Consider the following 14513-nt stretch of genomic DNA (forward strand, 5'->3'; position numbering starts at 1 on the left):
TGCTATGAACTTTACGTCTTAAATATTATTACACGCGACATGATTATTAGGAATTGTCGAGTATGATAAGCTGAAAGTACATGTTTTCTACATCCAACGTCAAAAGTGCAACGTAACTTCGCTATAAAGAAATAAAGTATATTTAAGATACATTTAATCTCAACTTCTCGTCATTTTTTCACACTGGACGGATTCAAAAACGATTAAAAAGGATGAAGTATGTACTACTATACGTTGCTGAAAAGAAGACTAGCGCGATGGAACGAGAGCAAGGTAGCAGTATTGTTACTGTATCTTTGTATTTATTTGTATATATGATACTTGCGATCAATACGCGTGCTTATCGTTATGTTGTGTGCTTATCGTTGTGTTGAGTCTATACGAAACAGCTAATCGGACTCGCGTTCCTCGCGCCAGTCTTCTTTCCAGCAACGTTTTATAAAATGACAATAAGTTGACGATTCCTACGTACTTGTACAACACAAGCTTGTCTACTTCTCTCGATTTCCTCTTTCCTAGGTTTTGAAATAAAAACACTGTTTTTATTTCGGTATGCAGGATTGCATGTGCTTTATTGCAATAACTTTATTACAATTTAATAAAAACAGTGGCATACTCGGTGTCTAGCTGCTTCGAAAGTGTTGTATGGAATAATCCTGAATTCGTTTCTCGTATACTATGGAAGCCTTGGAGGAGGGAATTCAATAAGGGAGTAGTATCTTGTCGTTGTCGTCTGTCAAAACATTTCATTCCGTGGCAGCAATCTCGACGACTTTTCGTCATTGAAAGCTGTGGCCGCGAATTTCCTCGAGCTATGATAAACCGTGCGTCGTCTTTCGCGCGGGGAGGGGCTTCGAAACGGGAATTAGATTGACTCAAACTGACTCCTACGTTTCTACGTGCGTCAATATGAATTGGTTACCAGTAAATTGAATAATCGCCAGAAGCATTCGAGAAAAATCTAGTTCGCAGAGTCCGATAAATATACTCCTCCCTCTCTCTCTCTCTCTCTCTCTCTCTCTCTCTCTCTCTCTCTCTCTTTCTTTCTCTCTTTCTATTTTTCGACACCCCTTACATATTAGATGCTCGTGCGAACGATAGTGATCTCTTTGGGGGAGATTGCTTTTATTGTTCTTAGGATTTCGTAGGATTATTTGTTTGCAGAGTTATTGGTATATCGCAAGTTTCTCCTGTAAAGCTAACCTGAACAGTTAACGAAGTGTAATTAAAAATTTACCAGTTGGATAATTCAAAGATTATGTAATGCGAAAATTTTCAAGTTCAATGATTCTGAACACCTCTTTTGCTTGCGAAGACAGTCCTTTGTTTTCCCGAAAGTGTTAAGTAAGTGAATGAGGAAACTTAACGAGATATTACAAAAACTTACAAGTATGAAAGTATGAAAATTGAAGGGTTTAGTAACTCGAAAGATAGAATACTTAAAAGTTTGCAGACTTGAAAATTTGTAAATTTACAGATACGATGATTAAGAAACTCGTATATAACGATTGTATGCATATATTACGATTATAAATTATATACGTTATACAAGGTACAACGACTATGTATAAAGCATTAAAAATGGTTGATGTCTTTTTAGCATAAGAATATTTGTCTGTTTAACAGATTATTCTACGAAATAACTTTGTAATAGTTCGAAAATTGTATTATCATACATCTGAAATCTCGAATAATTTCATTCAACAGCTTATTTTGAAAGCACCGCAGGGGGTTGTATAGAATATAATATCCCGTGTACAGAAACAAAGACGATCTTAGAAACATCCGTAACGCCTCTCGCGGTTTCCCTCTGAGAAATTTTCACGAACATCCCGTCGACGTCTTTCAAACGTTGCGCGCCCAATTTCTTCACCTCGCCGTACTTATATACCCAGCTACCGTGCCTCTACAAATTGAAATTAAATTATGCTCGAACATTCTGTACACGAAACGAGGATTACACTTTGAAAGGGTAGCACAGAATATAGAGGTATTACGTTATCTTTCGCCGATAGTCATGATCGATCGTAACTTTACATTCACGTTTTTCTTTATCGAAAAACATCCCTCTTTTACATTTCATCCCGTATAAACGGTGTAGCGTCTATGAAAAAAATTCGAGGTTCTTTGAGAGGAAGGAATACTGTGTGGCGGGCCGTTTGATATACAAACGAGAGGAGGGGCTGTTTAAAAGAAGACACGATCGATCATTCCGAAACGATAGCCGTGCGCCACGCCGTCGAGACTTTAGTTACACGCAGCGCTTTGACACTTTGCAAATGAGACGTCACGTGGTCGCTGTTTTTATTGTTTTCTCCTCTTTTCCTTTCTTTCTCTCTTTCTTCTTCGTTTCTTCCCTTTTCTCTTGCTTTTTAATCCTTACCAGACATACTCTGCTTATCGATTACCGATTAAGTTTGTTCATGCGTGTCAAACTCCCAGCACAGAAGTACAGAATCCTGCATTTCCTGGCTGACAGTGAGGTCGGTAGTAGATCCAGTCGCGTGGCACTAAAAGGGCTCGACGATAAATCACTACGGCAAATTCGTTGTAAACCACTAAGTGCCACGAGCCGTTTGAAAGGATCGCGCGGGCAAAACGCCACGCCGAGAGCAAGAATAATTATTATAAGGTCGCATTCTGGTACTCCTCGTTTTTAAACGACCTTCTTCGATCGACGCGTGTATTTGAAGTTTAGCGATTGAAAGCTTCGCAGCTGCACTGGCTTCTCTTCTTTATCCGTACTAATTCATGTTTGAAAGAACTCGTGTTACTCGTAATTGAACTCGTGTTTAAGAAATTCTACAATTTCTGAAAATTATATTTCATCGAATACGCGATTAATATTCTATTTTTATTCGTACAACAAATTTTACGAGCAACAAGAGACGAGATAAAGTTGATAAGCTGAAAAGCGGACTGGCGTTACGAAATTCAGATTTCTTCGTGATATCTGACACGCAATATATACGGAAGAGTCATGAAGTGTATCAGTATTGATTCAATTCAGTTGCTTTTTTTATGCTTGTCTAGTAGATGACACGATCGAAATTAACCGCGATCGCGTTGTTTAGATTTTGTATCAAAAAGTGCCAGTACATTTGAACGCTACGGACGACTGAGGGTATTTTGTATTTCATTGTTATCTTCTCAATAATTTTTATTGAAGAAAACTTGAGATATGTATAAACTAATAGTACACATATATAATATATGTGATAGATGTATTTTATAAAATAACAAATATGACGAGCGCTATTGCGCCGCTTGTTTCTCTTCGTAATCGATTAAGACAAGCGCTATTGCGCTGTTCGGGATTTTTCGATTCTGTTTTTTCAAAGACTCCTGGGACTCAAACAGTTAAAAGGTGGAATTTTCAAAATTCAAACGAGAGAATTCGTTTAAAAGGGAAAATAGGTTAAACGCGAATTGCATGATTCGAAAATTGTCCATTTTCGAGCAAGTGTCGACCATAAAAATAGCAGATATAGATCGCGGCTGGGAAATAAAAGAGTACGTTGAAACGAGATAGACATATTTTGATATCACTTTCCCTTTGTAGCTGATATTTGCTCCGCCTATAGAAAGGGAAAGAAAAACTTGTTATTTATTTCGATTTCTCTCTCTATGAAGTCGATTTTATCAACACAACATCTGTGATCTACACTTCTTATATTTGCGGTCTTGACGTATTCTTACAAATCTTGAAACTAGGTGGTACTTATATTTAGCTCGTCTGAATCTTTTATATATATATATATATATATATATATATATTATCCATATGGCTCTTTAAAATACCAGAATGATTTACCTTATATTATATTATATATGGCTCTTTAAAATACCAGAATGATTTACCTAGATATTATCTTTAGAAAAATGGGTTAAACAGAGGTTATACGGTTTCAAGAGGGAGTCGTTAGCTGGATCAAACGAATTCTTTCTTGGAAAATGTGTTTTTCAGAGAATCGAAGGTTAAGCTTAAAATTGTTTGGCGAATGATAAAAATACATATTTTTTAATACTAACAAAATTCACTTTTTTTTATAAAGAAAGGAATATACCTCATGTTTTTAGATTTGCTTATTGTTTGTATGGCAATATTTTACAATCCATACTTCTTCTTACTTCATCACGTATAATGTACTCGGTAATTTTGAAATTTTTCCTCTCGTATCAATTTAACTTTACAAATATACGGTGTGCATACGATGACGTAATATATACTCTCGCCATATGTTTTTCATTAAAACTTTCTATAACGACCGTTCTTTTCGGTACTAGCACATAAATCGGCAACGAAAGATACACGCATATTTACGTAACGTTACGAGATATGCAATTATCGAAATACTTGAATATTCCGGAATTTAGTAACAAACAACCTATCCCGAGTCATTGTCCAATGTTACATATGTATGTACCGAACGTGGTAGTCAACTTGAGTATTAATGTTAAACGTTATTCGAATAAACTGAGCCTTTGTTACATATCACCTAACTGTATAATTTAAAAAATAGGATATTGTTAGTCGACGTACGCCCTCATATATATGTCATCAGAAATTTCATTTTAAGCGAGGAGAAATTTATGTTACTTATTACGATATTTATTAAAATATATACACAATTTATATACAATTACAACGTTCAAAGCTAATACTTAATACTCGGTTAGATCTTAAATGTGATTCAATTGTTTAAAATTGAAAGATCTTATCAAAGATCCACCTCGACAGCTATAATTAGTAAAGAACGTATTTAATATCTAACGTGTTTTTCAAATAATTTTGTTATTTTTTGCAGGTGCACGTAACGCAGATACTAGCGACAAGAATAATGTAGACACCGTCGTTGTTTTGCCATCCGATGTTGGAAATCAAATGATGTCAGCAGCGTTCGATTTCCCTGATGTGAGCTTCGACAGCGACAGTGACAGTCTTGAAAGTTCAACCTGGAATTGGAACAGGTTGTTCAGGTCAAACTTCTTGGATGGGTGGTATTCCAGCCTGCAAGGTACGTGAATAGAAATATTTGCTATATGCGCGCTATATACAATTTCAATATGTTTATTAAGCATTTTGTCGACGAGGTGCTTTCAAACGATAGCTTGTTATCTGGGCTATTTTTAAAAAATGCAAGAAGAAATTGAACGTCCTCTAAAAATATAATTTACCTATTCAGACACCGTAAATTTGTTCAATTTACTATTAAAATATTCTTCCGACATTTCCACAATTTAATTTAATTTAATTTCTATAGTTAATATCGAATATCTTTTCTGTCAAGAAAGATCAGCTGTTTCTTGCCGTTAATTTTTGAACGAAATTTTTAAAATCGGCACCTTGCGTGTAATAGTAAATTCTCAATAGTAAATAATTTTTTCAGTAATGTTACACAAGTCAATATATCGCCATTGAAAATAGCCGCATGAAAATTTCTTTTCCTCTATTCGAAGCTATTTAGATTATATCTAAAATATTTCCTTCGTCGTTAAATACAAAGGAGACATTTCAGTTTTTGAAATTAGTTTTTATTAGTTATTAATTAGTTTTTGAATAACAGGATACGATGCATAACGTTCGAAAGAAATACACTCAGCTATATCAAAGAGCTCCTTTCGAACAACCGCTTTTCAATCTGAAACGACGTTTCTGACAGCCGTCGTTGTCACTGCCTCTCAAAAAAGAACCTCTCGTTAACACCGTGAAACAACTTTAAATTGAATTCTACTTTAACTCGAGGGATTATCAGAACACCTATTTCCACTTTCGACTCTTTCGAATCACCCTCTTTTCAATCTCGAACGACACAATTGCCACAACCATAATTGCCGCCCAGCTCTCCGACGAAACGTCTCGTTAATATCCTAAAACAACTGGCTATCGAATTATGCTTTAGATCGGTAGATAATCAGGGAACGAGGGATTATGATCGCGGATCAGTTGGATTCGTGGGGACGTAACACAGAATCGGCCAAATAGAGTGATAGTTCGCTGGAATCGGGAATGACCGCACGCGTGCCGCTTAGGCTGCCGCAGAAACGCGATCACGGTTCAGCAAACACAAACATAAAATTACACGGAATCGCGAACGGCCCTGTCCGTGTTCCGCTTACATGCGGTTTGTCAAACGTAACTTCCGGCGGCCCGTTGCGCTCGTAATACCCGCGCGCAATCGGCCTCTGTATAGCCAACCGATTGTCGTTTCCCGCGGTGATATACGGGTTACGTTTGTGTACGTTCGTGAAAGTATTCGGCCGCCGTCGAAATTTCTCGAATTTCCGACTCGCTTTATTGCGACTCGCATGCACACAGAACTGTGTCATCGGTGCTTTACGATAATGTACAGCGTAAAAATACGGCAAAGGAAAAATCATTCGGTCGCAGAAATGAGAAACAGATAACGGCGGTCAACGATGATTAACGATGAGTTGAAAGGCGAAAAAAGATTGTAGATGCGATTCGCGATTGCGGAAGGATATAATACGTTATAATCATCGATCAGAGAACATTTTCAAGATATTTCGTTTCTTTTAGTAAAATGAGAGGCACGAACCAATTGTACGATAGTAAGTTTATCGACAATAAATTTCAATAAATCGATGTTTCGTACAGAATATGATAATCGAGCTAGATTATCAGACTATTGATCGTCATTGATTTTGACAATATATGCCAAACGCGTTTGAGAACAATTTGCAAGAATTATCCAAAGATTTGAGGTGAATTACACACAGTATATTCAAAAAGCTGGACTAGAAAATATCTGAATTTGAATCGAGGCATCATTTAAAGTGCAGAATCAAATAACGATAAATACTTATAATATGAACATGGATGATATATAGCGAACGAAAACTGATTGAACGATCATATTCAGCAATCGAGAGAGGCGATTTAATTTTATTATACAAAGAACGTAATTTAATTCCGTTATTTAGGTATACGTATGATCGTTGAGAAATTTGGTATAATATTAAACATAGACATGCATATGGACCTTTTAAAATATGAAATGTCAAGGAGGCAATGATACTTAAAAATTTCTAAAAACTTTCCAGATTTATGTCGTATTTCACAAGTATCTTATTAAATCTTATTACATGCATGCACATATGAACGGTATTACGAACTATCATAACTTGAATTCTCAGGCGTAGCTATATCTGTAGACTCTGACACGTTTGATAACTTATCGGAGTCTAAATAAATTAGCCGACGTAAACTGAGAACCTTTATCGTAAAATAACGCAGGAGTTTCGAAGTCATTTCCGCGCTAAGTGTTGAAGCTATTCTTGAACATGAAATAATATAGGAGTTCCGAAGTTACTTTCCTCATGAAATATTGCAAAAGTTTCGAAGTTACTTTTCGACATAATGTAATCGTTTTGCAGTTATTCTTACGTTAGGTATCAAAGTTACTCTGGAACGTATATACGAATGTACTAATCAAAATTTCAAGTAATATCGTGGCTGACTGTTTCGGCTTCTGTAATTCATTTTCTTTCCTTTTTATTTTCAAAATTACGCGAGTTATAATGAAAGCCACTATACATTTCCTGCATAGAGCGTTAATATCACTTTTTAAAAAAACTAAAAAAGAGAGAAAGCTTATTTTTGACGTAATTAACAGTAAATGTTAGCAAATTAATTATATAAAACAACGAAATTGCAAACAAGCGTTAATTATAACGCTTTTAAAATTTCGTTAAAAGTTCTTATCGTATAACACGCATCTATAGCACTTATTATTAAGTCGCTTTTCCATAATTATAATTACGGAAGACTATATTTCGAATTATTAATTCTTCGAATCTAAATACCGAAAAACAATTCTTACGAAGTTACTAAGAAGAACAGAGTAAAAGTGATGCGGTCGCTGTTTAATAAATAAAACAAATTCACGTGAAACCACAATAAAATGCTATGGACATTGTGCTTCGTAGACTCTAACCACGACTCAAAGTCGGCCAATTGACACAGGAAGCACAGTTATAAAACATGGTACCGTGGAATCGACGTAATTATAGAATTATATCGGCAATAAAGAAGGCGGTAGTTCGGTCTGTACTAATGAAAGCAATTAGCAGAAATTACCGCCCTAATTAGCTGGTCGTGATTACTGCCGCATCGCGGAAACTGCGGATCCTTTCGTTCCTTTCCTTCCGCCGTCCCTTTTTTTTCTTTTTTTCTTTTTGTTTTCTTTTCCATCCTTCCTTCCCTCCTCTCGCCTGTCTCCTTTTCTTTCTTTCTCTTTTTCCCTTCTGTTCCTGCGTTCCCTTCTACGTAACGGAGAATTGATTCTATAGCCTTCAAGACGAACATCTACAATTTGTTGCCAGTTCCATGCGCTTCTGCTCACGTTCACGGAGCAATTTCATGAATATATCTGCATACCGTTAGGAACGAGTTTCGAAAAGAAAAAGGGAAGCCAGAAAACGAAGCGGAGGCAGTAGAGAATAAGTGGACGAAGGGGGATGAAGATAAAACGAGGACCAAGATGACGAAGAATGGAAGAAAAGAAACAACGTGAAAGGATCGGAGAGAAGCCGGCCGCGATGCGAGGAGATTGATGACATTATCGCGTGGAATTCGCAATGAAGCGGTCTTTAAAGCCACCCGACATTCCCAAAACCACACGTGCCTTCACATGCATAATCGAACGAGAAGAAAACGAAAATCCGTGGCTCTAAGTGCAGTTTCACGATTCCTACTTTTAATACAATGGGTAAAGGTCTGGAATATCGGCTACCTAAAAACATTGCTTCGTATTATACATTTTCAATAAATGATGCGACGAGTGTCGAGCAAGGAATGTTGTGAATGTTGAAATAAAGGTTCGGCGTATCAATGCAACGACATTCCTTGCAAACGGATTAACACTAGAACTACCGATAGTTAACACGAAGCTATTTCTACCAAAACCAGTCAAAATGACTGATCCTTAAAAAATACGTAATAATAGAATATTTTTATATTTATTGATTTATTACTTTCTCACTGAAGGAATTCAATGTTATGTAGTACATTTTTGGTATTATTAATCCATCTGCGACCATGATCCCTAAATGAGAGTTGACACATTTATAAAATTGTAGAACCAGTTATTTTAACTGGTGTGGTATTTCTAGTGTTAACATCTAGCGTTCTAGCGATCGATCTGGAATTTTCTTGACAACTGATATCATCATATCGAATGATACGCAGTAAAAACTTTAAAAACGTGTGGGAAGTTGTACAAAATGAGGAAACTGGTTAATTGGGGTTCGATAAACAGATTGCAGGACCCTTTTACACTTTGACAAGTACCAGTCATTTTGACTGGTATTGGTATAAGTAGCCTCGATACGAAATTATTTTGAGTTTGAATACATAACAAACAAAATAAAATTCATTATATTATTCTTTTAGTTATCGTTGCGAAAGTCATTACATCATTGCGGAAAGAAAATATAACATGAAGTAGGAATTTTAAAATAAAGTTGTAAAACCAGTCAATTTGACTGGTGTGGTAGTTCTAGTGTTAAATATCGGCTTAACGCAAGATGCTATGATAGAAAGCAACAAGGTCCTGCGATCACAACAATCACAAGGATCGAGCAATTGAAATAATAAGCGATATAAATGCTGAGAATTAAAAAAAAGTGCGAGAGCGTAAATTATACATGGAGCAAGGTGAAGAAAGTTGTAAGTGCTAGAATAATTTATTTTATTTTAGAACTTAAAATAATACAGCTACGATCCTATATGCTAATTATATTATGATAAAACATGAATAATAGTATAATGTAGAAATAAATAAATTCATCCTTAAGCTCGTAAAATGATAAATGTTAAAATCCACGAATGATGCAAATTACAAAATTAACAGACACGCTTTCTTTTTTTCTGTGTCTACTAAAAATTTTCAACTCTGACATTTAACCATTTCAAATGTCGTTCTTTGTATCGCTTGTTATTACTTAAGATTGAAACAAACAACTAAACATTCTCCGTTTTTTCAGTGCCACTGACGATTAATGTAACGTATGGTAGTTTAGAAACGATAAAAATTTGTTGCCACGTCAGCAGCTATTAACTTGTTAACATTATCAACAGACGCGAACGAAGTAAACAGTACGGAAGACAAGCGTGGAATGGAAGTATTTAGACGAATTGCAGCAGGTCGGAGAAATGAAATTCCTCCCGCCTCTCTAAATATTTCGCTTAGCATTAGCGGCGACAGAATCAAAAACGTGATTCTAATTGCGTTTGCTTACTTTGAAAGAGGAATTCTCGGTTGTGCCGAGGAGGATGAACGGAGGCACCAATTTCAGCGATTATATTCGCGGCAGATGTTTGCAACGGAACGCCGAAGAAAGTAGCAGTCGCGAGATTAAAATGGCCCCAACGTTGCCTGGGCGCAATCTGTTTAATTGTAAAGCGTTCCCTACCGAATGAAGCGGCAAGAGAAAAAAGCCTGTTTCACGGAAGTTCTCCACGCTCTTGACCAACGTTTTGCGCTTGTGAAAATGAAGGGAAATTAAGGTTACGAAATTAAAGAATCTTTGATAGCTTGGTCACTGACAATAGCCAGAAAGGATATTGGTTAATGCTATGAAACTTGTAAGAGGAGTATCGCAAGCATCTGGATCTTGTCAAACGATTAATCATTCTCGTTGAATGTTCGCTCGTGGTGAAACACGATAGTTGCTCAATAACTTTGCTCCAGTTGTTTTGGAATCCTACTGAACTTCATTTATCAATCGTTTAATAATTATATAATCGAAACAATTGGTCTCTTTTAAATAAATATTCATCCTCCGTTGAACTTGATTCGAGTATGAACGTCTGAATACCTTGAAATAATTCTCAATTTGTTTGTAACATTTCTATACGGTTATATTAGATCGTTAGTGGTAAATATTTCTTTTCGAAGTCCTCTTTCGTCCATCTCAAGATTACAAAACATTCAAACAGACATTGTTTCCATTTGTGTATCATTTTCCAGATAAGGCTCGATCTATTATCTTTTTCGTACATGGTACGTTATATACTATTACAGAGTATTTAATATATAGTATATTATATGCTTAAAGCAAGTATACGGTCTGCTTCTTTCAAAGTGAATTGCAGTTTCCGGGTCATTCTTCTTTTTCTTCGTGAGTACAAGTCTAGCCGAACTGTTCCGAAACGGCAAGAATACCAAGTTTTTACAAATCTGAAATTAGCAAACTTATATTTAATTACGAAAGAGGATACATATACAAACCAGTCGGCACCGATCATAAACTTAATAATGTTGATACGATTGACATAATCTTTGGATTAAGTAATACATTCGATTTTAAACAACTTCATAATCATTACTTAGCATATACACTAACCGTGTCGATAAAAACAATTTCATTCTACACCTGTACTCGCTTGAAAAATTATACTCGTCCAACTACGACAGCGATATCACTCCTTCGAAAAAAAATTTCTGCTTCGTCGTTACTTCCTGGTAATCTCCGTTATAAGAAATATTCCACAAATTACCTCCGAAGAAAACAGAAGGATCCAATTTAGAAGACCACGGGTAACTAAATCGATAACAACGAGAGCAACGAGCAAGAAGCCGACAATTATCTGTATGCCGTTAGTTGCATAACCCTTGCAGTTGCAAAACGCGGACGAGCGAGTTTTACTTTCAAAGGTCGGGTTCTGTGGCGCCAAGGTCGGCCATCGTAATATGCGATTTATTTGTATTGACGATCGCTTTCACCAGCGAAAGTTCTTTTCCACGCGCTTATTTGGTCTCGAGACAAAGAGACACAGAAGTACGCGCCGGAAACGACGGGAAAAGGGAGCAAGAAGAAAAAGAGGAATAGAAGGGAAGAATAATTGCACGGGTCGATCGTGTAATTCATTAGGCGAAAGACGAGCCGGTGAATGGACAGCAATTTTCGGTAATCGCCGATTGCACGACTCGATGAGTCGTTATTCAGATCCACGTTACGTATACCGTTGCTGCTAGCCAGAGTGGAAGAAAGGGTCTTCAGGATTAAAAGTTGCAGAGCTGTCGAGTGGCGGAGCCAGAGACAGGAGCCAGGAAAGCGGAGCCGTTGTTAAAAAGGGGAGAAAATTTACGCCTGAAAAGAGATGCTACGCTGAGAAAGAAGGGAACGAGAGGGCTCCAGATGTACGGGGTGTTTCTGCAGAGAAAGGATGTTGCGTTGATATAGCGAAGTAGGGCCGGAGAAAATGTTTCTGGTAAATATTGTCTTACTTCGGAGGTTGAGAGGTAAAGACTGAAGTAGGAAATTAAAGTATATATTGACAGTGTGCCTGATGATATAATTAAAAATACAGCAAAAGGCAACGGCTATTTTTACAGCTCTGTGAATTATAAAGAAAGTAGAAGAATTTCTTTTTTTTTTTTAATGCACAAGCAAATGGAAATGACGTCATAGAAAATAATTTAGTCGGATTTAAAGTCTAAAGTTCACTCCAAAGTACTTAAGTAAAAGTAATAGTATCGTTGCAGCAGTTTGCTCGTTATGAAATTATCTGCAGAATAATTTCCTTACTTGATACAAATGTATCTCTTCGTATTATCGATTAAAAAGCCAAAACTAAAATAGTTTTTTATCGTTCTAATAGATGAGAACTAACAAACTATACAGTTGTATATACATTTTGAAATACAGAAAGATTTGAAAGTAAAAATTTTAAAATTACTTGAAACAGCTAATTTGTAATAGAAAGAGAATAAACGAAAATAATAGCAAAACTAGGAAAGAGGAAAGATGGAAATGAGAGATATAAAAAATTAATAAGTGAATAATAGATGGAAATAACAAATGGAGAATTAATGTTTATATCAATTTCTTGCATATTCGTGAAGCAATATTTCAGCTGCGGGAAAAGTCTGGAATTCAACTCGGAGTTGATCTCGTTTATGATCTCGCTGTACACGTGATATTTGACGAACGAATTCAAGCATATAATGTCGAACTGGCTGGGCATGGTTACATGGAAATGTCAGGGATTTTATTCGCGGCAATGAAGCGTTTTCATCGGCGATGAACAGAGGCCACGAAATTCGACCGATCGAACAAGAAAAGCCAACCGAATCGGAGCTGTCGTTGCCAGCCGAATAATTCGTTGCCTTCGAAACGCCATTTTCAACGCGTTCACAGGTAGAGCCCATTCATTTCGATTAATGAAACTGCTTTGAACTGATCCAAATTGATCCGACTGTAGAAACCATTTCACCTGAAACCGTGCAAGATTTGTTACCGTGACGTTGCTTAAATTTGTAACTCTCATTGATAACTAATTCAGCGAAATTAAAACTTCGTTGAATTTTCAACACCTAATTTATAAAGATTAGTGGGTGAGAGTTATCGAAACCTCGGAAATTTTATTTGATAATCGCGGCATGCAAAAATTAGAATTAGATTTCACAGAGAAACAAATTATAGATATCCGTAAAATGTTGTTACTATATAGTAACCTTTCATTCTCTCCAATTTTTTAGCAAATAAAAATTTGCCTATTGCGAAGTTAAGGGTTAAACATGGAAGCTCGAAATAATTAAAAAATATTATATAGATACGATACGCAGGATTAATCCCTCAAGCCAAGTAAATTAAGATATTACAACGCAAATTCATATTTTTCTAAATATAATTTAGAAAAGATAGAAACTGGGCAGTAATCTTTGTTATCTGCTAAATATTACAAGGAGAACTACATTTTGGATATTTTATATAAGTTTGCAGATTATATATTTTTGAGTCTTCGAATCCTCCATGAATACATAAAAATCCGCAGTCCATTAATTATAGTCGTTTCTCGAAAATAAAAAAATATACTCGTTCGAATATTGGACGAAAGAAGATCTATACAAAAAATCTATTATGTATCTATTGTTGCGTGGAATAACGTTGCAAATTAAACATTTATTATCTCACGTCTGAATAGATTTGAAAAATATGCAAGAAGCAGGCAGAAAAATATTCAAATAGAAGCTCATGATTCATTCTATCCTGAACTAGAGCGTAAATGCGAAGGCAAAACAATATACTATTCCGAACCAAAACGTAATTAACGAAACGCTATTATTATTCTCTGTATTTTTTAAAGTCTTCGTCTTTAACGCCCCCAAAAAATTGTTCGATTCAATAACTAAAATCTTGTGCGTAAAATGATCACTTTCTTTATGAAATACTTCATTTCACGATGTGTCATCTTGCACGTGCTGCAATTTTATAGCGTTGTATTAAGCGGAGATACCGAAAGCGGTGTCAGGGTCTCGTTTTACCGGTTTTTGGATACGGTTCGCTTGTTCTTACATAATTTAATGTAATTCTCGTGACGATCAAGGTGAAATTATTAAACTGTTAGCGGAATCGTTACTGGAAAGCAGAACGTGGAAATAATTAGCTGATCGAATAATGGATCTGTTACCATTTCTGTTACGTGGACTCGCTTTATTGCGTTAGTTAGCCTGAGGCGCGTAACTTATAAAACTAACTAGATT

General features: G+C 36.0%; 1 protein-coding gene across 1 annotated transcript in view; it reads left to right on the forward strand.

The window, feature by feature from the left end:
• Positions 1 to 14513, forward strand: part of LOC122568378 (icarapin-like) — a 55661-nt gene that overhangs the window by 29001 nt on the left and 12147 nt on the right. The window contains exon 2 of the mRNA XM_043728059.1: positions 4809 to 5018. Coding sequence (XP_043583994.1) covers positions 4809 to 5018 — 210 coding nt within the window. The remainder of the gene's footprint in view (positions 1 to 4808; positions 5019 to 14513) is intronic.

Source organism: Bombus pyrosoma, linkage group LG6 (genome assembly GCF_014825855.1).
Source record: "Bombus pyrosoma isolate SC7728 linkage group LG6, ASM1482585v1, whole genome shotgun sequence".
NCBI classification, from domain to species: domain Eukaryota; kingdom Metazoa; phylum Arthropoda; class Insecta; order Hymenoptera; family Apidae; genus Bombus; species Bombus pyrosoma.